Source organism: Manis pentadactyla, chromosome 11 (genome assembly GCF_030020395.1).
Source record: "Manis pentadactyla isolate mManPen7 chromosome 11, mManPen7.hap1, whole genome shotgun sequence".
Lineage (NCBI taxonomy): Eukaryota > Metazoa > Chordata > Mammalia > Pholidota > Manidae > Manis > Manis pentadactyla.
Genome location: NC_080029.1, coordinates 66,580,383 through 66,607,183, shown reverse-complemented (window position 1 = coordinate 66,607,183; position 26,801 = coordinate 66,580,383). Strand labels below are relative to the sequence as shown.

The 26,801-nt window shown below is 37.3% G+C and overlaps 2 protein-coding genes across 5 annotated transcripts in view; one reads left to right on the top strand and one right to left on the bottom strand.

Annotated features, from left to right (window-relative positions):
* The window catches only part of AKAP6 (A-kinase anchoring protein 6), a 631,616-nt gene that overhangs the window by 206,270 nt on the left and 398,545 nt on the right, over window positions 1–26,801 (top strand). For 2 of the 4 annotated variants that reach the window (XM_036881256.2, XM_036881257.2), the window contains one exon: window positions 24,034–24,391. In XM_036881256.2, the coding sequence (XP_036737151.2) occupies window positions 24,068–24,391 (324 nt within the window). In that variant the 5' untranslated portion in view covers window positions 24,034–24,067. Of the gene's footprint in view, window positions 1–8,648; window positions 8,769–19,717; window positions 19,836–24,033; window positions 24,392–26,801 lie in introns of those variants that run through there. The other 2 variants (XM_036881259.2, XM_036881258.2) reach the window with 2 other exon arrangements.
* LOC118910271 (mitochondrial pyruvate carrier-like protein) lies at window positions 17,504–18,021 on the bottom strand. The gene is given in 1 exon segment (XM_036881300.2): window positions 17,504–18,021. A coding segment is annotated over 1 exon segment (426 nt). The 3' UTR covers window positions 17,504–17,595.

Below are 26,801 nucleotides of genomic sequence, written 5' to 3'. Positions count from 1 at the left end.
AAGCACACAGGGGCCATGTGGCAATGTGCATGGAATCTGACTCCATGCAGCCAGTGGGGCCTGGTGAACACCAAACATAGGAACTCCCCAGAGCAGTCCTGAGCAGCCCAGAGTGTACACAGGTATAGTGTGATGAGGCACAGGGAACTCAGCTGGTGCCAATCTGGAGTTACTTGGAGTGCATTCTCAACCCTCTGCTGGCTCACTAGCCTCTACCTGCCAGTGCAGAACCCACAGTTGCCCACCCAAGAGCTACTCCAATGCCTTCAGGACCATGCCCTAAAAGTCTCAGCACTAGGAAAAACCCATCCCACACTGACATTCCTATAGCTTACCAAACCATGAGACACATGCATTTTACACAGGGGACTCTCCTACACAAGCTCAGTCCTTCAAATCTGCGAGAGCAAGACCTTTCAACTTATTCAAAGAACCAAGCACAGAAAGTCATACAAAATAAGGAGACAGAGGAATATGTTCCAAATGACAGAACAAGAAAAAAAAACAAAAACAGGAAAAATCACAAATGAAACACAGTTAATCAATCTACATGATAAAGAGTTCAGAGCAATGGTTACAAAGATATTCACTGTACTTGAGAAAACAATACTAGAACTCCTAGTAGGCCTCAACAAAAATATAGAAAATCTAAAAAAAAACCAATCAGAGATGAAGAATTCTATAGATGAAATTAAAAAAAAAAAAACCACTGGAAGGAATGAACAGCAGACTAGAGGGTGGAGAAGAATGGATCCATGACTTGGAAGACAGAGTAAACTGAAAGCACTCAAGCTGGACAGCAGAAGAAAGAAAGAATTAAAAGAAAAGAGAATAGAGTAAGAGAGCTCTGTGACAACATCAAACATCCTAACATCTGCATTATAGGACTCCTAGAAGGAGAAGAGAGAAAGGAGTAGAACATTTATTTGGAGAAATAATAGCTGAAAACTCCTCTAACCTAGGGAAGGAACCAGTCAACCAGGTTCAAGAAGCTCAGAGAGTTCCAAATAATAGAACCCAAGGAAGTCCACAATAAGACATATCATAATCAAAATGTCAAAGGTCAAAGACAAAGAGAATCTTAACAGCAAGAGAAAAGGGATGGGAAATATATACTATGCAAAAAAAGGGCTGAAAAAAATGCTGGAGCTGCAATACTTACCTCAGACAAAATAGACTTCAAAACAAAGAAAGTAACAGGAGATAAAGAAGGACATTATATAATGATAAAGGGATCATCCAGACAAAAAACAAAAAAAGGAACAGGTGTTGAATGACACATTAGATCAGATGGACTTAACAGATATATACAGAACATTCTATCCAAAAACAACAGAACACAAATTTTTCTTAAGTGCACATGGAATATTCTCCAAAATATATCACACATTAAGATGCAAAAAAAAGGCTCAACAAATTTAAGAAGATTGAAATTATATCAAGCATCTTCTCAGACCACAATGCTATGAATGAAGCTAGAAATCAATTAAAAGAAAAAAACCTGGAAAAAAACACAAACATGTGGAGGCTAAATGAAGCATCTAAATAATCAGTGAATTAAGGAGCAGCTCAAAGAGGACATCAAACAATACATAGAGACAAATTAAAATAGAAACACAATGGTTGAAGATATGTGGGATGCCCCAAAACTGGTTCTAAGAGGGAAGTTTATAGCAATGTGGGCTTGTCTCAAGAAACAAAAACATCCCAAATAAACAATCTAACCCTACAACTAAAGGAACCAGAAAAAGAACTAACAAAGCACAAAATTAGTAGGAGGGACATAATAGTGGTCAGAGCAGAAACAAATAAAATAGAGACTAAGAAAATAGAAAAAAAATCAACAAAACCAAAAGCTGGTTCTTTGAGAAGATAAACAAAATAGACAAGTCCTTAGCCAGACCTACCAAGAAAAAAAGAGAGGACACAAACAAAATCAGAAATGGAAATGGAGAAGTTACAACTGATGCTACAGAAATTCAATTGTAAGAGAATTCTATGAAAAATTATATGCCAATAAATTAGACAACCTAGAAGAAATGGATAAATTCCTAGAATCATACAATCTTCCAATATTGACCCAGGAAGAAACAGAAAATCTAAAAAGACTGATTACTAGTAATGAAATCGAACTGATAATAAAAAACAAATAAAAGTCCAGTATTAGATGGCTTTGCAGTTGAATTTTACCAAATATTTCATGACAAGCTAATACCTATCTTTCATAAAGTATTCCAGAAATAGAAGAGGGGGAATACTTCCAAACATCCTATGAGCCCAACATTACTCTAATACCAGAACCAGACAAAGACACTACAAAAACCAGAAAACTACAGACCAATATCCTGATAAATATAGACACAAAAATCCTCAACACAAAATATTAGTGATCTGAATTCAAAAATATATAAAAAAGATCATCCACAATGATCAAGTGGGATTTATTCCAGGGATTCAAGGATGGCACAATATCTACCAATCAGTGTGATACACATTAAAAAAGGAAGGATAAAAACCACATGATCATCTCAATAGGTGCTGAAAAAGAATTTGACAAAATTCAATATCCATTCATAATAAAAACACTCAACAAAGTGGTATAGAGGAAACATACCTCAGCATGATAAAGGTCATATATAACAAACCCACAGCCAACATCATTCTCAATGGCAAAGAAATTAAGAGCTTTTCTTTTAAGGTCAGGAGCAAGACAAGGATGCCCATTCTCACTGCTTTTATTCAACATAGTACTGTAAGTCCTAGCCATGGCAATTAGACAAGAAAAAGAAATAAAAGGCATCCAGATTGGTAAGGAAGAAGTAAAACTGTCACTATTTGCAGATAACATGGTATTATATATAGAGAATCCTAAAGAGTCCATCAAAAAACTATTAGAACTAATAACTGGATTCAAAAATTTGAAGGATACAAAATCAATACAAAGAAATCTGTTACATTCCTATATACTAATAAAAATGAACTAGAAGAAATGGAAATAAAAAAACAATCACATTTACAAGTGCATTAAAAAGAGTAAAATACCTAGAAATAAGCCTAGCCGAGGTGACAGACCTATACTCTGAAAACTACAAGACACTCATGAGAGAGATTAAAGAAGGCATTAATAAATGGAAGTCTAAAATGCTCATGGATAGGAAAAATTAATATTGTCAAAATGGCCATCCTTCCCAAAGCAATTTACAGAGTCAGTGCAATCCCTATCAAAATACCAATGGCATTTTTCAGTGAACTAGAGCAAGTAATCCTAAAATTTATATGTAACCACAAAAGACTCTGAATAGACAAAGCAATCCTGATAAAGAATGAAGCTGGGGGAATACCCCAATTTCCAGCTATAGTACAAAGCTATAGTGATTGAAACAGTATGGTACTGGCACAAGAACAGACCAAAATGGAGCAGAATAGAGAGCCCAGAAATAAACCCATACATATATGTTCAGTATATGACAGAAGTGTCATGAATATACAGTGGGGAAAATACAATCTCATCAATAAATGGTATTGGGAAAACTGGAAGGCTACATATAAGAGAATGAAACTAGATCACTGTTCTTACATCACAGACAAAAGTAAACTCTAAACTGATTAAAGACCTAAATGTAAGACAGGAAACCATAACATTCTTAGCAAAAAAACAGGCAAGAATTTCATGAATATCAGCATGAGAAATTTCTTTATGGATACATCTCCCTGGACAAGGGAAAGAAAAGCAAAAATGAACAAGTGGGACTACATCAAACTAAAAAGCTTCTGCAAAGCAAGGAAACCTTCAACAAAACAAAAAGGCAGCCTACTGTATGGGAGAATATATTTGAAAATGACACATCCAATAAGGATTTAATATCCAAAATATTTAAAGAACTCATACAACTCAACACCAACCCCCCCCCATAAATAATTCAATTAAAAAATGGGCAGAGAATCTGAACATTTTTCCAAAAAAGACATACAGATGGACAACAGGCACATGAAAAGATGCTGCACATCTCTAATCAGGGAAATGCAAATCAAAACCACAGTGAGACATCACTTCACACCAGTTAGAATGGCCACTATCCAAAAGAGAAGAATTAAGAAGTGTTGACAAGGACGTGAAGAAAAGGGAACCATTGTACACTATTGGTGGGAATATAAATTGGTGCAGCCACTGGGGAAAGCAGTATGGAAGTTCCTGAAAAGACTGAAAATAGAAATACTATACAATCCAGTAATTCCACTTCTGGGAATTTACCCAAAGAAAACAAAATCACTGATTCAAAAAGATATATGCAGCCCTGTGTTTATCGTCATATTATTTACAATAGCCAAGATATAGAAGCAACCAAAGTGTCCATCAATAGATGAAAGGATAAAGAAGAAGTGATACATATACACAAAGTAACATTACTCATTCATAAAAAGAAGGAAATCTTGCCATTTGTGACAACATGGGTAGACCTAGCGGGTTGTCATGCTAAGTGAAATAAGCCAGGCAAAGAAAGACAAATACCATAGAATTTCACTTGTATGTGAAATCTAAAAGGAAAATACAAAAACAAAAATGAAATAGACTGTAGGTATAGACAACAGTGTTGGTTACCATTGGGACAGGTTTATGGGGAAGGGTGAATGAGGTGAAGGGGATAAAGAGCTATAAACTCCAAATTGTAGAATAAGTTAGTCATAGGAATGGAAGTACAACATAGAAAATATAACCAATAATACTGTAATGTCTTTGGTATGATAATGAGGTAACTACCCTTATTGTGGCAAGTATCTAGTAATGTATATAATTATTGAGTCACTATGTTGTATGTCTGAAATCAGTATAATGTATATCAACTCTTTTCTAATAAAAAGTGAGAAGGGAATAATAGTTGGAAATTTCCCAAATCTTGGAAGAGATATCAACATCCAGTTACAGGAAGCTCAAAGTACCCAATGCAAGATCTACCCAAAGATTACTCTGAGACATGTTATAATCAAAATGTTAAAAATCAAAGCTAGGAGAGAATTTTGAAAGCAGCAAGAGAATAATGATTTGTTTTATCCAAGGGAAACCCCGTAAGACCAGCAGTAAATTTCTCTGTAGAAACCTGTAAGCCAGGAGGGAGTGGGATGAAATATTCAAAGTGCTGAGAGGAAAAAATTAAAAAACAATGAAAAATAGTATACCAACCAAGAATAGTACACCCTTATCCTTTGAAGCCAAAATTATCCTTTAATAAATGAAGTAGAGATTAAGATATTTCTGAGTAAACAGAAGCTAAGAGAGTTCAACACCAGTAGCTTGCCTTACAGAAATGCTAAAGGTTGTTATTCAAGTTGAAATGAAAGAACACTAAGTAACAACATGAAAACATGCAAAACTCACTGGTGAAGGTTTATATATAGTGAAATTCAGATTAGCCTAATAATGTGATGTGGTATATAAATTACTTTTATTAAAGGTAACTATATTTATAATAATTTGGTTATGGATACATAGTATAAAAAAGATACAAAGTAAAATGTGGGGGCAGGAAAAGTAAAAGTGTAGAGTTTTCAAAAATAAGGTTTGAAAGTTAGTTGTTAACTTAAAATACACTTATCTATAAGATTGTTTATGTAAGCCTCATGTTAACCACAAATAAAAAACCTGTAGTAGTTACACAAAAGATAGAGAAAGGAATTAAAAGCATACCACTACAAAAAAAAAGAATAAATAAAGAAATACAGTAAGGGAGGAAGTAAGGAAGAAAGGAACTGAGAAAAGAAGAATTAACAAAATGGCAATAGTAAATTTTCAACCTACTAATAATTAATTTATACATGAATAGACTAAATTCTCCAATCAAAAGACTGAGTGGCTGAATGGATAAAAAAACAAGATCCAACAACATGCTGTATACAAGAGACTCACTTTAATTTTAAGGACATGTAAGTAGAAGTGAAGAGATGGAGAAAGATATTCCATGCAAACGGTAGCAACAACAAAAAAGAGCAGGAGTGGCTGTATTTACATCAGATAAAAAATACTGTCAGTCAAAGTTAGTCACAAGAGACAAAGATGGTCACTCTTCAGTGATTAAGAGGTCAATTCATCAAGAGACTATAAGAAGTATAGATATATATGCACCCAACATTGGAGCATCTAAGTATTTGAAGTTAACATTAATAGAACTGAAGGGAGACATAGCATTATAATAATACTAGAGGAGTTCAATACCCCAGATAGATCATCCAGACAGAAAATTAATAAGCAAACAGCAGATCTGAATAACGCTATAGACAAATGACCTAACAGACATATATAGAAAAGTCCATCTCATAGCACTAGAATACACCTTCTTCTCAAGTACACACAGAACATTGTCCAAGATAGAGCATATGGTAGGCCACAAATCAAGCTTAACAACTTTAAGAAGATTGAAATCATATCTAGTATCTTTTCCAACCACAATGGTATAAAAGTAGAAATCAATAAAGAAGGAAACTGAAACATTCACAAAATATGTGGATATTAAATGATACAGTCCTAAAAACCAGGTAACTCCAAGAAGAAATCAAAAGGAAAATCAGGAAGTATCTTGAGACAAATAAAAATGAAGTGCAGCTTACCAAAACTTATGGGATGCAGCAAAAGCAGTCCAAGAGGGAAGCTTAAAGTGATAAATGATTACATTAAGAAAAAAGAAAGATCTCAAACAGCCCAATTTTACATATCAAAGGATTAGATAACAAAGAATGGACTAAGCCCAAAATTAGCAGAATGAAGGAAATAAAAAAGAATAGAGCAGAAAGGAAATAGAGACTGAAAAGACAATAGAAAAGTTAAATGAAACCTTAAGAGTTGGTTTTTTAAGTTATTAAGTTATTTAGATAACTTAATAGCAGAAAATCCCAAATAATCCAACTAAAAAATGGGCAGATGACCTGAATATTCATTTTTCCAAGTCAGACAAATGGTTATCATGAAAAGGTGTTCGACATTACTAATTATCAGGGAAATGCAAATCAAAACCACAATGAAATACTACCTCACATTTACTAGAATGACCTCTCAAAAAGATAAGAAATGACGGGTGTTGGTGAGGATGTGGGGGAAAGGGAACCCATTGCATTGTTGGTGGGATTGTAAATTGGTGCAGCCACTATGGAAAACAGTATGGAGATTCTTCAAAATGTTAAAAATGGAATGACCATATATATGATCTAGCAGTCCTGCTTTTGGGTGTATATCCAAAGGAAATGAAATCAGTCTTGAAGAGATATCTGTATGCCTATGTTTATTGTAGCATAATTCACAATAGCCAAGATGTGCCATTTATGACAACATGGATGAGGGCTAAGTGAAATAAATCAGAGAAAGACAATTACTCTATGATCTCATTTATATATGGAGTCTTAAATAAAGACAAACTAATGGAAACAAAGAACGGCGGGTGCTAGGGGTGATGGGGTAGGGAAAATGAGATATTGATCAAAGGGTACAAACTTGTAGTTATAAGATGAGTAAGCTCTAGGATCTAATGTACAGCATGGTGATTATAGTTTACAATACTATATATATGCTTAAAAGTTGCTAAGAGAGTAAATCTTACACACACACAAATATAATTATGTGAACTATTGATGTGTACTAACCTTATTGTAGTAATCATTTTTGTGTAAATAGTCATGTACACTTTAATCATACAAAATGTTTTATGTCAATTAAATATCAGTAGAGCTGGGAATTTTAAAAAATGGAAAAACATGTATAGGGACTTAATTCCTTCTGTTTAAGATCAGTTTTTCTCCAACCTATTTCTCTTTATGGTTCAGTTGAGAAATAAGTACAGCAGAAACTGCTAGTTCTTCCTTTTCTGGACTTCAAGTTCCTGGAGGGTGGAGGGTCGGCAAGTGCTAACTCACTTGTTTTCTAGAGCACCCAGGTTAGTGTCAAAGTGAGATGCTCATAAAATAATTTTTTCTTAAATTACAGTGTTCATAAAATGATCAGGCCAATATATTCATCTGCCTCCTTATAAATCTAAATCTATTTTCTTTAAAATTTTCATGTTATTTTGCACATTATGGTGGAAGCTGAGAAAAAACATTTTCTCTCAGCTGTTCTTTGTTTTACATTATAAAAATATGAAATTAGAAAAACTCTTACTTGTAGACTCCAGCTTAATTTAAAGGTCATTCCAAATGCTCTTATTTTAAAATTGAGTCAGGTGCATGTTAATGAAATATTCTGTTGTTCATTTTCAGGCATATGAAGTAACATTTCTTGTTGAGGAAACTCATTCATAGGATCTGTAGTATCCAGTCAATGTTTGAATCATATAGAACTGTTAACAGTGATAGAATCAGGGCAAAGGGCACAAACAGAAGCTATGACAAGCAGATTTAGTCTGAGATCCATTTGTATTTGGCTGCAAATGACTAAGACAGACCCAAAGTAGCTGTGTCATGTGATGTATGATGTCATTGTGAAGAATTAATTGAAAAATTATAAACGGATGATTCCCACAACCTTTTGGAGAAGGACCAATTGTTTCTGAGTGTCACATAAATTTTAACTATTGTTAACAAAGAAAGATATGAAAAATCTTAAGGGACAGTCATCTTTCAAGCATCTGAGTCACTCTTGGATGCCAGCCACGTGCTCATGTGCTTGGATGAGGAAGTCTTCGTAAAGACTTGCCTGAGGAGGGCGAGAAGTGAAAGGCTCTGGAGTGATGACCTCTCTGGGATGTGCTGCTCCTTCCCCTCCACACCATGGCTAGACGTGCTTAGTGGTGAGTAATGAAATCGAAGGGCGGGAGGGTTTTTGCTTTCAACTTAGGCTTTAGCGTTCATGGCTGAGGAGGGAGAGCATAGCTTGGCCTGTTGTAGTGTTCAGCATTTTGCCCTTTATCCGCCTGTGGTTTAGAGGGGTTTCTAAATTTTAAAATACAACTTTTTTTTTCTGTTTTTGTTGAAACGAAGATCTGGCAAAACACCTGGTAATATTTAATTTAAAACTAATTTTCTAGGGTTGATGAAGGATCTGCTAGCTTCTTTTTAGAGGCTTTTAAGTCATTAGCTCTTACCCAGCAGTTTCTGTTATTGCTGTTTATTTCATTAAGCAAGAGAATTTACTAATTCTTAATTTATTAAGAAAAACAAAAATTCAGTGAAGGTGAATTTATGCGAAACTGCTACATACCTCATGCTTTTATTTTCTACCAGAATACACAGAGCAAAAATATTTATGGGCTACACTGTCTCTCTACTTTCCACTAGAAAATACATATTTCATTTATCTTTGAAGGTCCATGATATATAACCCTTCCATATTCTAGGAATTATTCTCTCAAACACCAATTCATGTTAGAACAAGTCATATTTTATCAAACTCCCACCTTCAATTTAGATGGCTTGTTGGGCAGAAATGCTTGACAGTATTTAATGAACTTGATGCATTTTAATCAAAACCATTATAAAATATTGGCTACCTTGCTGAAATTGTTTATTTGAAAAACAGACCTTTAATTATTCTTTCTGTAATAAAGAACATTCAGAGGGGGGGAATCTCTAAACATATCAGATCTCTGGATATTAAGAGCCTTTGCCATCTCCCATTAGTATATTTTAATTTTACATCAGAATCTTCTACAGAAAATCCTTTTTGCATGTCTGAGAGGTTAGGGTGCGAAGGAAATAATAGTGAATAGGATATAATTTTTCGAAAATCCTGGTCTCTATGAGAGTTCAACACCTGTAAAGTGCCTGCTGTTTATGAGAAAACAGCAGTTTAGGTAGTTATTTGATGTGTTTTCATGTTGCCACATGAATAGCAAAAACAAATGTAATATTAAAGTTGAAATATTTGGCTTAAGTTCATTTATTTGATAGTTCAGTCTGATTCAGTTATCTTCAAAAATAAAAGTTATTCCAGAATGTATCTACTCATGGGACAGATAATGAAATAACTTAACCTTCAACTGGATTACTTAATCATCTGTGGCTTTCATCATGAGATCATATTTAGTTCACAGGATGCAGTTCTTAAAGGGATATTTGAGTGAAACAAATACAGCCTTAATACTGAAGAGAGTCACAGTATTTTGTATTAAAAAATATGGTATAGGCACAATTTTAAACTTAGTATTTTAACTGAGCATCCCATCCAGTCTTGTGACATTTTCTACCAAAAAAACAAAATCCTTTTCCTAGTCAAATAAGTTTGGGAATGAATGTACCCAATATTCCTATCCTTTATTTGAAGATGCTCAGTGTACCTGAGCATATTAAAGCTGTGTCTTGCAACTAAGAAACTCATTTTTTAATCTAGATATTTTAAAGTTATGTGTTTGCACACAGGTAGAGTCAAGTAGTTCTGAGATTTAAGACACACAGCAGTCACCAGACCTTTTTGTTCCATTTTCCATTCTCCAGAGGCAAGTATTCTTTTGGCTGATTCTTTTGGTAACTACCTCCACTTTGAAACAATAAAATGGTATGGTTACTTCCTGAGTATTTTTTGTCTTTATCTATTCACTTCTCACTATGAAAAAAGAGAAATTTATTTAGCTTGTTCCCCAACCCCATCTCTCTCTTGCAAGTCTCTCACAGGGGTGTACGTACATGTGTGTGCACACACATTTGCCACCCACCCCATCCTGCCTATAAAATTATGTTTTGACTTGGATTATATCAACATTTCGTATTTGTATTATTAAGAATATATAAATGCAGTTTTTGGCTAAAGCAAGTAGAGTAATGATTCCTGTTCTAATTTTGTACAATTTCCTATTTTTTTCTGGAGTTATAGTCATTATTTGGTTAGTTTTCTGTGTGTTTATCTCTAATTCAGTTCCCAGTTCTCTACCAGTTGAATAAATCTCTTCTAAGTATGTTCACTTACAGCAGGTTTTCTTTCAACGTCGTCTGTTAGCAGCAGCCTTTCTGAGAGCATTCTGACGTATTCCAGTCCAGACTGCATGCTTCCTTGCCTCTGGTGCATAGCTGCCATCCTGAGATTTCCCTTCCCTATCACCTTGGGGTGCTAGGTCTCTTGTTTTCTGTATCCCATGACTTTCTCTTTCTTGGTTTACTGTTTTTTTTCTTGGTAGAATATCTAGAGAGATCTGGTAATTCTGGAAAGTGTTTGGGAGGTTTTTCTGTGTGTGAACTTAAATGTCTGAAAGTATCTTTATTCTATCCTCACATTTGTTTGTCATTCTACATTATTCTTGATATGCAATTCTATGCTAACATTCTTAAGGAAATCTATTGTCTTTTAGCTTCCAATGTTGCTGTTATAGAAAAAACACACTACTGTGTGTCTCCTTTACTCTTAACATTCTACTTCACTCCTAATTACCAAATGGGTGGTGCTTTTTCCCACACCAAACAATTCTGTGATACACCTGGGAGTCCTATAACTTAACTCAAATCTGACAGTATCTACCTGAAGTTACTGTCACATCTCACAGGTCAGTCCCACAAGACTCTCCCCTACACCCACACACTTCAGATGCCAATTGCAATCCAGGTTGTTACTGGTGTGTCTGACCAACTGGCTATAAATTGACCCCCTTCTTTGTTCCCATGACCCCACTCTCAGGTTTGATTAATTTGCTGTAGATACTCACAGAACACAGGAAAGCAGTTTACTTACTATATTACCACTTTATTACAAAGAATATTAAAGGACCTGAATGAATAGCCAGATGAAGATATATATATAGGGCAAGGTCCAGAAGAGTCCTAAGCCCAAGAGCTGCTGTTCCCTTGGAGTTTGGGGTGCATCACCCTCCCAGCACGTTGATGTGTTCCTGCTCATCAATCTAGAGGTGCTCTGAACCCTGTCCTTTTGGGTTTTTATGAAGACTTCATTAGGTAGGCATGGTTGATTAAATCATTGGCCACTGGTGATTGATTCAACCTCCAGCTCCTTTCTCCTCCCCAGAGATTGGGTGTGGGACTGAAAGTTGCAATCCTCTAATCAAGGTTGGTTCCCCTGGCAACCAGCCCCCATCCTTAAGGGCTTTCTAAAAGTCATCTCATTGACATAAACTCAGGCGTGGTTGAAAAGGTTTTGTTGTGAATAACAAGACACTCTTTCACCTTTATGGCTCTGGAGCTATTTCAGGAGAGAACAAAAGACCAAATACTATAACAAAGATGCTCCCATTGTTCTTGTGTTTAGGAAATTTCAAGACTTTTAGGAGGTCTCTGCCAGAAATGGGGACAAAAACCAAGGATATATTTCTTATTATAAGTCACAATATCACAGTTGCTGTTAAGAAATCCAAAACAATCTAATTTATGATTCTTTACATATGCCTCTATCTCCAATGTAAATTTCATGTTCCCTAATATCCTGAGTTTTCAAATAAAGTATCTCAGTTTGTGCCTATTCTCATACACTAAGTGGTATCTTTTTAATCTAGAAACTCCTGTCTTTCATTTTCTTAAAAGATTTCTCTTTTCTCCTTTCTTTTCCTTTCACCTTCAGGAACTCCTTTTCTTCAAATGTTGTACCTCCAGATTGGTTGCTAATTATCATATGTTTTCTCTCCTGATTTCTATTTATCTTTTTGCTTTGCTTCCTGTGAGATTTCTTCAAATTTATTTTCACCCATTGTGTTGAAATTTCCTTTCCTACTACCAGGTTTTTATGTTGCCAAAGTTCTTTATTATTCTATTAATATTAAAAAAAAATAACATTCTGTTCTTGTTTCATGGATACAAAATCTTATTTCTGATAATCTTTCTTTTTCTCTAAAATCATCTTCTTCTTGCATAATTTGTTTCTTCCAGGTTGAGGATTTTGTTTGTCCTTAGGTCTGTTATCCATATTAGAACTTTCCCTAAATCTATGCTAATACTTGACTGCCTGATCATATTTAGGAATGGAAAACTAGAATAAAATGTTCTGCATGTGTGTATGGGCCTGTTGACTGTGAATGTCCCTATAAGGTAATCTGGTTGTGCAAACTTCACTAACTTTTCTTCTTGGACTGATCAAATCTCCTCGAGAGGGGATCTCTAGTCTCTTGACAGGACAACAGTAAAGGCTTTGAAGAGTCAAACTGGGGAAGAGAACTGCGGTCTTAGCACTCAGAATGCCTTTGTTAACTTAACCCCCTTGTTTTCAAGGCACTTCTGTCCTTAGCTCTGCTCATGTCCTTAAGTTCAGAGACCCTTTGATCGATCCTTTCTGGAGAATAAACCTCTGGTCTTCTGCCAGAATTAGGAGTGGGAGCAACTATCCAGCAATACGGAGTAAGAAAGACCTAGTTCTAACTGCTTTTTAAACATTTTTCTATCAAAATTAATCTTCTTGATGTATCATTGCCCCTTTACCCAGAGTTAGACCAAAGTCAAGGTTAAGGGCACAGTCCTCCAAAACTACCAAGTCTGCCCAAGACTTCTGACATTAGTTGCAAGTTCAGGGCTCCCCAGGACTATCCCCACTTCAGACCAGATGATTATAAATTTGGAGGTCTTCACAGATTCCTTCAGATGTGATAATTTGGTAGATCAACTACAGAACTCAAAGTGCTATGTTTACAATTGTAGTTTTATTGTGGCAGAAGGACACAAATCATAACAAGCCAAAGGAAGAAACACATAGTGGAACTCGACTGCGAAGATTCCAAACACAAAGCTTCCATGTCCTTAGGGGTGCTTGACTCTTTGATGTGTGACAATACTCAAGGAATACTGCCAACTTGGGAAGTTTGCTTGAGCTTCAGTGTCCATAGTTTTTACTGGGGCCTCATTATTAGGCATGCTTGATTGAAAGGTTGCGTGTTTGGTGACTCAAAGCCCCAGCCCCCTAACCACGTGGTTTTCTTTCTGTTTTGCTAGTCCTTATTATAAATCACCTTCTTAGTATAAAGTTACAGGTGTGGTCTGAGGGGTCAACCATGAATAACAAAAATAATATCACTTGGGAAATTCTAAGGGTTTAGAGATTATCTCCCAGGACTCAGGACAAAGGCTAGACTTTTCTTTGCATAAAGTTAATTCTTCACTACCATGCTCTTCCACCTCCACTTCCAGAGGTATGTGGTTTCACCAATTTCAAGACATTAAAAGATTCTGAAGTAAAATCAGGTTGGTTCTTTGCTCTCTACACTGCTGGCTTAGGATTTAGCTTTCTTCAGTTGGCTAAGGCATTTATCACTTGTTCTTCTAATTTCCAGCTTTCCAAGAAATTATTATTTCTCTTTCCATTCTCAAGTGTTTATACACACACACACACACACACACACACACACACATATATATATATATATATATATATACACATAACCCAAAATCTGGACAGTAGTGTTGTTAGTGGAGTTTCTAGAGGAAGCAAAAAATAATAATAATAATAGATTTATATATATATATATATTTCACTTTGTTATTGCTACCCCCAAATCAATCATCACTCTCTCGATTTATTTGCTGTAACAACTTCTTTTAGAATACCTACTAACACCTGGTAAATAAACACTGAATTAGCAAACACTTCCATATTGCTTCATTAATACAGATAACTAATACTTCAGAATCTTTAAAGATGATTCTTCTTTAGGGCTCATTTCCTCTCAACTTCATATATTACACTCACAAAGATAAATAGCCTCATCACTTGTTGACTGGAGATGAGAATATGGGGATAGAGGAGGATCTTTTAACTTCAATGTTATCTATTTTTATAGTATTTGATATGTATTACTTTTTAATTAATAAATAATTTCAGAACAAGAAATAAAGTAAAACACTGCATAAAATGATCCTTAAAAATTTTCCACTTCAAATCTATGATGGTGGTGTTAATAGAGAACTAAAAATGGAGAATCCTTTTTATATTTAATGGAGTAGGTAGAACAGAGCACAGAATGCCTTTAATCACTCTCATCTAAAAGTCAGACTTGGAGTCTCCCTCTCTCTCAATCTTTCTCTTTTTCTTTCTGGGCTAGAAAGAAGTTTTAAGGTTACCTTTTATATTAATGAAGTGTGCCTGGAAAAGAGGATATTGATCCTCTCAAAATGCTGATTTTTCATTTCATTTTCATGGTAAGAAATACATGTATTGATTTTCTGTCTCCTACTAGGACAGAGCTGTAATCCTATATCTCTCCTTTTATAATCTTTTTAGAGTTCCTGCTTTCTGCCAGAATCATTTCAAACTCAAATAATAGGGGTTCACAGTCTTCTTATAATATGGCCATAACTTACCCTGTAATCTTACCTGTTTCTGGTCCCCTATCAAGCTGCAAATTCCCCTCAAAACTGAATTATTTGTTGATTCTCCCAACTTGTTGGCATGAGGTGTCTTTGTCCACATAGTTCTCCCAGCCTGGAATTCTTTCCACACCTCCTTTCCATCTCTGCGCATCTAAATCATACCTGTTTTTCCAAATCGATCTGAAATGTTACCTTCTCCAGTAAGGTTTTCCCCTTATGTTCCATCTAGGATTAATGCCACTCCATCAGGGCCTCAAAGGGCTTTGTTTGACCACATACTGCCTGTGCAATAGGTATTAGTGGGTGAGTGTGTGTGTATATATGTGTGTGTGCATGATATGCATGTGCACCCATATATGTGTGAGAGAGAGAGGAGGGTGGGAAATTGTCCCTATTGAATTATAATTTCTTTGAGGGTAAATATAGTAAGTCCTGTGTACATAATGACTTACATATAGTTGATTGTCAGTAATGTCAGTTGATTTTAAATGAATCATGTTTCATTTTCCTTGTGTTTATAGCATTGACAAAAGCAGCAACTGCATAGATTATGTAGTAGTGTTTATAAATCTAGTTCCTCACAGAATATTTTCTTGAACAACAGAAAGGTAGCTGCCTAATTCTTAAAAGTGATTATTAGCAACTTGTGATGGGTTAAGACATATGAACACTCTTTAGCATTCTATGAATCATAGTTCACTCATGAGCATGGGCACCATTTGCAGCTGACTGTTTGATGCAGGCAAATGAGTCTCCAAGTGACAGGAACTGACTACTGAAGTAGGGGGAAATTACACAGGATATATGATGATTAGCTGAGTCAGTCTGGGTATCTGTGCCACAGGAGAAGGATCTAAATGGTGGGGGCAGGGGTGGTAAGAGGAAGTGTTGAGGGAGAAAGATGATTGATGAAGTGTTTTATAATCGACAGAAGACTCTATGCTCTGGGTGAGGAAGTTAGTGGTGATTGAGGGACTACCCAGGAGAGGATGCCTGGTCTTGTTCATTAGAAAGATATAATCAGCCATCTGCCTAGGGCCACAGCCATACACAAAGAACATGTTAAGGGGAGAAAAACAGACAGAGAGGAAATATCAGTGATAGCACCAAGATCTTTTAAATTGTAAGAATCTGTGAGGGCCCCATTATTTACTTGCTGTTCCCCCCTTGACCCCATGCTCTTGAAGTCCTTCTCACTGATACCCACTTGCAGGCTGCACTGTTATCGCAGGTTAGAAAGTGAGACATTTCATCTGGGGTCATGGCAGTGACCTCACTAACCTGCATTACTCCAGGTGAGTGTTGGAGGGCATGGGGCTGGCGGGGGAAGAGGGCCAAGGAGAAAGAGGAATCAGACAGTGATTATGGAGACTTCCTTAGGTGCATCTTAGAAAAGCCACTCTTTCTTCCCTCTGACCCCAAGTACAAATTTAACTTAAAACTTGTTGGGAATTCTTGAATTCTCTTTACGAGCTTGAAGTCATTTAAAGTTTCTCAACTCTTGACCTCACAGGAGGCCAGGGAGATAGACAGGAAGAGAGATTTAAAATTAGGTGATGAACTAGAGCCTCATTCATCTAGGAAGGCTGCAACATTAAAGCAATTGATTAAACTTTTTGTATTTTCTTCCCAGAGCCCAGTTCTAGTATCCTGAAACCAGATACAGGAGGCACCTCTTGAGTTCATTTATTTTTCCTTAATGCAGTCAAAGTGTGAGAGTTAACCTTAGACAAAAATCAAAATATTCCAGTGGAACTTTTTTTTCTAAAATCAGTGAATCTGTGAATAGGTTCTGTGAAGAGTGATTATGAGAATATGAAAGAAAGAAATGAAGAAGGAGAAAATAACTTAGTGATGCTTAATGTAATTTTCTCTACCTCAGTTTTGTAATGTGCTTTGTAGAAAGCAGATCTGTCAATTTGGCTAGAACTATGCTTTAGTTTCTCACTTATTTTTTAACGAGTAAATAGAGCACGGAAAGACTGAGAATCAGCATTTAGGCTTGCGGTTGACCTACTTGATAATAAGACTGCCTCTCGAACTATACATAAATGATGATGTTCTTGCTTTGAAAGAAGTTTCTTCCTATGAAAGGAGAGGGAGCATGAACATATTTAGCCCAGTTTAGCTTTGACAGCTGGTTATGTTAATATATTACCATTAATTCATTTATAAATTCGTTAATTTTTCCTGCTTTAGGATTGCTAAGGGTTTTTTTTGGTGCTATTTTTTATTAACTGAACTGCAAGTTTAAATCAGATTTGTTGTAGAGTCCAAACCGAACTTTTTATTGGTTTTGTCTTCCGAGGAATGATAGTTTCATGCTTGCAAGCTTCTACCTGGCCCTCAGCCTTGTTCCAGGGGCCATGGACTGGGGCCGACAGGCGCCTAGCAGGGACTGGCAGCAGTAGGGTCCCTGGCGATTGCAGAGATCTCAGTGGTGGCAGCAGCAGTGTCGGTGGTAGGAGCGGTAGGGGCGATGGCTGGCCTGGCGCCACCACCATAGTGGTGAATGAGGTAGCGGCCCGCCTGCACACTTTGTGCCACCACGTTAGTGCCGTGACACGACATCAGCAGTAAATTTCAAGGCTGTACACAGTAAGCGAAGCTCATAAAGGCCGTCGAGTAGAAGATGAGCACCCTTGTCATGCGGCCGCTGATGTCTGGCGGAGAGTTCATGTCCTTAAAGGCGGCCAGCGGAAGGCCCCAGTTGGCCACAGGACCCCAGAAGTGAGTGCTGGTCAGATATTCCAGGAGCTCCTTGCCCTTCATGTAGTCCCTAGCCCTCCGCCACAGGGCCGCCACCGCCGCCATGATCGCCGAGCAGGAGGAGCACCAACAAACAAATGGACCGTCTGCCCACAGTGACGTGGGGCCCAGAGCCTGTACTGATACACGGTCTGTCCGTGGCTTTGCGCCTTCTCGTGACTGCTGTCAACCAGGCAGCCGGTGGCCTCACACTCTTGCCTTCACGTGACTGCTATAAAGTGCGCTGGTCAGCACCGGCCACTGTCGAGCGTGTATTTGCAGGCGGCAGGTGTGGCCTTACCCTCACGCTTTTGCGTGACTGCCGTAAAATGTGTACAGTGTGTGCACGTGCATGCGTGCATGTGTGAATGTGTCCCTCTAGCAAAGCTGCAACCATGTCCTTGTCCTTTGCTCTCCACTGGGCTGCGGCTACCTTAAGACTCTCAGAGTTCCACGTGTCAGGCCAGGGAGCTGAGTGTCCAGCCGCCTGCTTCTCTACAGCTATACAAAGGGAAACTGCCAGTTCTGTCCAGTCTGTGGACAGTGTTGACTCTCAGAGCTTGATAGGAAATTCTTTAACTAGGGACAGAATTTTAGTCCTGACACAGTTTGCCTGAGTGTTGCAGACGTAGTGACATTTCACCCCCAAATTCAGCATCTGGCTCTTAAGAAGGACATTATCTTACCTACAGTACATAGTATATTCACTCAAGATACTTAACATTTAGTTCAGTACTATTATCTAATATGTGGTACATATTTAAGTTTTGTAGCTTTATGGCTTGGAGGAGGAAGATCCAGAATCCAATCAAGATTCACATTTAGTTACCATCTCTTTTAGCTTAATCCCAGAGTTCCCCAGGATTTTTTGTCTTTCATGACATTGACACTTTTAAGGAGTACAAGTCTGATTTTTTAGAGTGTCCTTAATTTGAACTTGTCTGTTTTCTCATAATCAGATTTAGGGTAAACATTTTTTGGCAAGAGTACTACATGTGATGTTTTTACTAGAGCATCAAAATGGGAGGCACATGAAGTCACTTTGTTCCATCATTGGTAATATTAAATTTGGTCATTTGGTTAAGAAGTGTCTACTAGGTTTCTGCATTGTAAAAGTACCCTTATCGCTCTGTAATCAACAAATAATCCAGGGATAGTCTCTTTGAGAGTGTATGGATATTCTTTTCTCCAGCAGTCTTCCACCTAATAGTTAAAATCTGGAGAGACTGAGATTCCAGCTGCTTGTGGAAAACAGATATCCAGCTGCTCTGGGCGGGCAGTCTGAGAGACTTCCTAACAGCAGGAGGGCTGCTAAAGGGGCAAGGATTGCACAGAGTTTTACTGCTCAGGAGAAAGGACAGGTAGACAAAATTGTCCAGGTACACTCTGCCCTGGACAGGTTGGGAACTTTCACGATCTTCAGGCGCTCCGTCCTCCTGGCTGGTTATGCAACTCCAAGCGGATTGCTCAGTTTTGAGTGTATATAATCTTGGCCTTTCTGAACTATGACTGGATGTGCTCTGTCCACCCAAACACTCTTTTCCATAGTGATCCTTGTTTTGGCAACTGTTTCCTTTTTCTCAGCTCACTTATCACTGCTTGTTTGCAAAAGGCCTGCCTATAACTGCTTCCGGCGTGGAGCTTATACATTAATTTCCAAATAGGGACAGTGTAGTAGCCCTCCCTTTGTAAGAGATTTAGGCCACTAAGGACGTATGAAGCTGGTGCGCTACAGACTTTCCAGCGTCCTGCTGTCATGTAGCAGCTCTGCATCTGACTGTATCTCGTTTGGTCAGAAGAAGAGAACCCGAGAGGGTGGGGAGAAAAGGAGGAACTGGATAGTTAATCCTGCGGAACCTCTAGGGACAAACCCATTTCCAGTGAGTACAGTCAGATTTCCAGCTTTTCTATTCTTTTATTTAAGAGAGAAAATTACAAGAGAAGGAAGAAAGAAGTGGGCAGCTTTGATGACTGTGTAGCTGAATTTTTTGCCCCCTAGTTTGATTGAAGTATACTGTCCTGTTTTTAATGTGATTATCAAGTCAAATGCATTCTCTTAACATCAGGTTTTGACTAAAAAGTTATGGACTGTCAGGGAGATAGCCGAAGCAGACCTTGTTAGTAAGCAGCCAATGGTATGTTTCTTTTGGTTCTAAAGGATGATAAATAGAGTGTGGTGGGAAAAGCCCTCCCATAAATTAAAAAAAAAACAACTTCAAAATCTTTACTGCTTTCAGCTTTTGCACTTTAAATGTTGAATCTTCTTTGCATGTCCATAGAGGAAAGGATTTGATCTATGTTATTTTTAACAGCAGCTGGGATAAAGTGGCATTATCTCTAATGCTGGAAGGTGGCCACAGATGAGCATTTGATGGGGGGAGGGGAAGAGGAGGTCACTGGATTCCCAAAAGCTGTTGATCACTCCTCTCATGCAGCTTTGGAACCAGAGTTATAACTGGGTGGGTACACGCACTTGGGTCAGTGTTTTCTCATTTGCATCATCAAAAGTTGTCTACTGGTTTAGAAAATTTTTTTTCTTTGGTCTAGAAAGGAAATCTTACAGCAATATGCCTTATAAAGGAAGGATACAAAACTTGAAGTATATAGAAGAACATGTACAGACTTGCACTGAATTTCCTGCTATTTACTTGCATTCAAATGGAGTAATTTGATGGGAAGACAAGTTAGAATAGTCATGATATGGGCAGGAAAAACACACACAAAGGTTGTGTTATAGGTCATGACAATATGAAATAGTTTTCCTTTCAATTATAAATTTAAGTGATCTTTGAAATTAGATGTGATTTTGTGAAAATCAAAAATAGAGTTTAGTTATCTGTAGGTGATATATTTAAATGTTGACTAGTAGAATTGAAAATTAAATGTTTATAGTAATTACTTTCCATGAAAATGGGTGATTAATCAATTTTATGCCACTTACCAGGTTTGCTATGCTGTTATGACATATATGAGAGTCCTTTCCCAGTGGCAAAGGTATATTCAAGGGAAAATAAATAGACAGACATTGAAATAAAACTTGAGTAATGTGCTGCTTTGCTTTACTTCTTTGAGTTTTGGAAATTCTCTTGTTTGTAGTCTGATTGGTTAAATATGGAAACATGGCCTGGGTGATATTTTATAGATGCAGAAAAATTTTGCTTTAGCAGCTTGAATATAAGATTTTACTCATGTTTGGTGCACACCAACTTATTTTTGTTTAATGTTTTTATTTTATTCTGTGTCCTCTACCTATATGTCCACGTCTGAATTGTCAATCTTAAGTTGCACACTCCCAGAGGGGAGATACATCCATGTTTCTTCCTTTAGGAAGAATTAGTAACACATTATGTGTAAATAATGATTTGCGAAATGTATTTGCATGGTAATACTTTATTTCTTTCCATTAAGTAGGGCGAATCTCTTGATGCTATTCGTGTCCCTTGGTAAAATGGAGGGCCATCACTTAGTATCTACGCAGTTCTCAGTATAAGCAGGATATAGAGCTTCCAATAGCTTTGAAATCTGAATAAATAATCCAAATTAATCACAGATTTTTAGGGTCAGATGGGATCTTATTGATCATTTAGTCCAAGTTTGTCATTTTACAGATGAGGAAACTGAGACCTAGAAGTGTGGAATATCTTGCCCCAAACAATGCAAAACTACTGTGCCTGCTTGGTGCATGGCCTTTTGGCATGTGGAAGTGCAATTATGTTGGGACATAATTGCATTGAGCCCATTCTTTGTTATGTTTTTTAGTTTACAGTAGGGTGTGCATGTCATATAAGGCCCTGCTCTGATTTAAGAATTTCATAGAAAACCAAGCATCCTTTTTCAGTTTTGCAGGGCTCTTGGGAAGGGGTTTGGTAGTGAGAGGGTATGTGACTCTAGTTGGAACACTGCCCTGGCATTTAGTTTTCTGGTTTGGATGAATCTGGCTTCTTAGAAGACGGAACCACTGTGACACCAGTATATTTCTTCAATTAAAACCAGTTCTGTAACCTTGCACTAGAAACGTTTATTAACCTTTGTGTATCAGATTCCTTCTCTGGGATTGTGATTCTAAACAGATCCCTCAGATGGCAGTGAATTGATTAAAAATTTTAAAGTGCTTTGGGAAATCTGGATCAGAGCCTGTCTGAGGCTACGGTATGGTTTATGAAATAGAATAATAGTTCACTCTTACTGTGAATTTCCCAGTAAAATTTTGATATCTTCTAATTGGTTTTAAAAAATAGCTAAGTCTAGTATTATTGTTATTTTAAAAACTGTGTGCAAAGATAGTTAAAAGTATAGGGTGTGGATTTCTCCCTTTTGCATTCAGGTAGAGAAAGTTGTTGAATTGAAACCTAACTCCATTCTCTAAGGCAAATACCAAAGGAGAAACCTACTTTGTGACTTAATATTTTACTTTTTGCAAATAGCTTTTCATTAAAAAATTCATCTGTAAACCTCCTTGTCATTTAATTTAAATGATAAGAAATTGGGGAGGAGCAGTGTACACTGCAGCATTGGAAGGCTTCTAAAATAATATGATAGGAGTAACTTATTTTTAAGGCTTTTGTGATTTCAACAAGTCTTATTCTCTGTGCCCATTCCTGTGTGGCAAGTTATATGTTCTAGTCAAAAGGGGAGATTTCTTGATGTTTTTCTCTCCACTTTGTAGGTAAAATTATTTGCCTTTTGTTACTAAGGGAATATTAAGAAGCTAAAGAAATATAGCTTACTTTCAGCAGTCACGTTTAATTTGACATTTTGGTGAGCTGCCTTTCTCACTTGGGGGAATGGAGTTATAAACTAACTTGAATGTGTAGAACCATAAAAAGAAAAAAACCCACTGACTGGAGCAGAAAAAAACTTACAAAAGAAAAAAACCCATTGACTGGAGCAGAAATAATCTGCTCCTGAAGCTAAAAATCATGTTTATTTAAAATATTTAAAGTACAAGATCCTAAAAGTTGTTATTTTATATTGGATTGGTATCAAAAGAAAGATTAATTACATAGCTAGATCATTAGTAAACTAATCAACTTTATCTTAAAAAGCAACCTTACTTTATTATGACTTTCGTTTGTTATTTATAACATATTTGATTAATATTTAATGTTTTATGTTTAAAGACAATTTATTATTGAAAATCCAGAAACCTCTACAAATTTCATCATAATGAAATACTGAAGCAATTTAGGTTGAGAGTTAACTAGATAAATTCTATATATTCCATGATTTTTTACTTTTCAGGGAAGTAAAGATTTGGAATTATTACATGATAATCTGTTTATCTAATGAACCATAAAAAGGCACAACCTCTTCTGAATGCAGTACAGTGGTTTTGCTATTTAGAACATGTTCCTGCTCTACTTATGTCTTATATTGGATATATTGGTTTTAATAGTCAAAATGATGTTTGGATGCTTATAGCAGAAAAACTCAAAACAACAGAGGCTGGGACAAGATAGAATTCTATTTTTCTCTCATTAAAAGGAGTCCAGGACTGGAAGCTCCTTGCTATCATGTGGAATTCGTCTCCCTAACACCCTACTTTAGGAGGCTCTTTCAGCATACTCAAAAGCATCTCCTGGTCTGAGATGGCAACTGGAACTCTGACCATTATGTCCACATTATAGGCTAGAAGAAGGGCAGAAAGGGGACCCTTGCTAATTAGGTAAGCTATTTTAAGCAACTCTCCCAGACTGTCTACTCAGCAATTCTACTTATGTCTCATTGGTCAGAACTTAGCCACATAACCATACCTAGCTGCAGTGGAGATAGGGAATGTGGTTTTAATTCTCGGCAAGAATATGCACAGTTGATAATCAAGATTTTGTTACTAAGGAATGAGGAGAGAATGGGTGTTGGGTTAGGCAGTGCCACATGGTTTTATGTTCCTATTATATGTTGGGTCTTGGGGCTACTTTGTAGAAATTCAAAACACCTCTTTTTGTTTTGCTATGAGCTATGGTTTCTTAATTTAGAAATCTGGCTTAATTTAGAAACACTGTTTCTTCTGCAAAGTATCATTTCTTTATTTGGCAATCTTGTCTGACTCTTACTTTCTTCTTTCCTCTTGCCTTTCAGCTGTTTTGGAAAGAAGTAAGGATTAGACTTCTCCATGTTAACCATGAGTGTGACACTTTCCCCACTGAGGTCACAGGATCTGGATCCCATGGCTACTGATGCTTCACCCATGGCCATCAACTTGACCCCCACTGTGGAGCAGGGTGAGGGAGAAGAGGTGATGAAGGATATGGATTCTGACCAGCAGTATGACAAGCCACCCCCACTGCATACAGGGGCCGACTGGAAGATTGTCCTCCATTTACCTGAAATTGAGACCTGGCTCCGGATGACTTCAGAGAGGGTCCGGGACCTAACCTATTCAGTCCAGCAGGACTCAGACAGCAAGCATGTGGATGTGCATTTAGTTCAACTGAAGGTAAGGAAGGTCTCTGAGCTTAGGTCCCTTTTAGACAGAAGTCTGAGAAAGGCTGTGGCACCCAGAGCCTAAGTCCTATAATTCCCAATAAGAACATGACTAGAAAGAAAAATAGAACAACAGGTTTGAAACCATTATCCTTGTAGATAAACATGGACAAAATTAGTTTTTCCCAGATTTTACTGAATAGATTGCTTATCTATAATAAAAAAAAAAAGCTTAGTAGATAATGTGGGGGAGAGTGGGAAAAGGGAGGGACATTTTTGTGCAATGTCATAGGAATCAGTTATTAAAAATAAAAATACTACAAAGAGTTTAATAAGAAGACCCTCATAGGTAAAACATCAAACTGAGCTGTGATTGTGAGTATGTGTATGTGATTATTCTGTCAAAGTAGCTGTTGCCTTTGTGGCAAACAGTACATTCTGGTATGGTGGGGAAGAGCAGTGTTTTTCTTTTAGAATGAGTCCTTTTGTGCAGGTACAATGTATCATGGAAAACAAAGGTGCTTTTATAATAACTCATCTAAACTTCAGACATTAAAAAAATGTGTCTTCTAGAGCCTTTAAAAAATCTGACTTGTTGAAAGTAATGAAATGGAGGTACTAATGAAGAGTGCTATTAATAGAGATTTTGGCCTCTGGACCCCCAAATACAGTGAATCTTCCCCTGCCATAGCCACTTCTCTCCTCCAGGTCCCTGAGGGAAATAGATTCTCAGGTCAAGGACTAGCAAGGCAGATTTATAACAAGTCAAGACATTAGCCTCAAACCCCTATGACATTTCTAGTCAGTTAAATGAGATCCTAAAGGAAAATTCCCTTATCTAAGCTGATTCATCCTGAATGATGTAAAACCAAAGACCAAATAGATTTTTGGATTTTAGGATGTCGCTGTCAGCATGAGAGGCAAAGATGGGGGAAAGTTAAGATAAGAGAGCCGATGGCTCAAAGCCTAGAGCAGAGTTGGCTCAGCCTTCTCAGGCCAGCTCAGCAGATCGTGGGTGTAGCTGCCACATGAGGGTGTCCAAGAGAGGAGAGGGGCTTGGGGGAAAAGAAAACAAAAGAGCCAGAAAGGCAGGGTGGCTGGGCTTCCCCCAGGTTGAATAGGTCTGGGTGGTCTTTGCATAGGTTTTGGGGAAAGAGAAAGCACAGAAGTGTAACAGAAAGATGGCTAGGAACTAGCTTCGGTGGAATGCAAGCCTGGCCAGTTTCCCACTGTAGCAGCAGGGATGGTCTGTTTTGGTTCCTGAAACCCAGCTCCTGATGTAGAGGAGCAGCTCTGCATCTTTGGAGGCTGGAGTGAAATGGAGGTCCGGGGGCTCTGCCGCACTGCTCTTTTCCTCTGTTTTTTCTAATGTTCCACTTACGTGGGGCTCCCGTAAGGAAAAACAGGGTTGGATTTGTACAGAAAGTTGACTGTTGCCTTCCAAAATCTTTCACATTTACACAGAAAAGGTGGTAAATGATAAAGGCTAATGGGGGTGGGGGAATGGAAATATCTGTAGAAGACACCACAAAAAATGCTTCTGAGGGCTCCAAAAAACATTTTGTCAATTAATTTTATTTAATTACATCAACAATACATGAGTGAAAATTTAAATTCAAATTCCAAATAGAAATGTAAAGTGTTCGTACAACCAATGGCTATGTTTAGTGTTTGAGAAATCACCTCTAGGACCATTTGCATGTCTTTCTCTCTTTGGAGCTGCCTGTCAATCTTCTCAGCTTAGTCAAAAGGCACCTTACATCAGCTCTGCCCCACAGTGTGGTCTGTGTCCCCTGCTGAGAAAGGAGCCCCAGCAGGGCAGAAAGTCAACACAGGAATAACACAGTAGTTGATCAATGACTGTTAAAGGGATGAATTGAAATTGTCTTATGTTAATTTAATTCCAGGCTTTCTATAATTACCTATTTTTTAATACTTATTTCATCAAGTGACTTAACCAACATTCTCTGTAGTGTTCTCAAATACTCTGTAATAACAGAGCCCTTCCACATTAAACCCAAAGTCAACAAGCTCTGGTCAGTGAGCTATTGCCTAGTCTACACAAAGGTTTAGTTTTGGTCTCCTAATCTGCTTGGTTAAGTCTGCCCTTTATTTGTGTAATATTTTTTTATTCAACCACATAAACACTTTGATGCATTTAAAAAATATTTTAAATATATGTCAGCTTTTCAGATTTTCACATTGATCTACAGAAAAAGGAAGGACTTGGGCTTGGTATTTTATGTGTGGAGACAATAAAACAACCTTGTAGAAGCAGCTTTCAATTGAGGGCAAAGCAGAGGGGCAGGCCTAGCCTGGGCAAGGCCAGCCGTCCGCTGGGGGGCATCCCAGCCTGGGTTTCCATTACTTGGTGAATCACTCAATCTGTTAATTTGGAATGAAAAATAACCATCACAGAGATA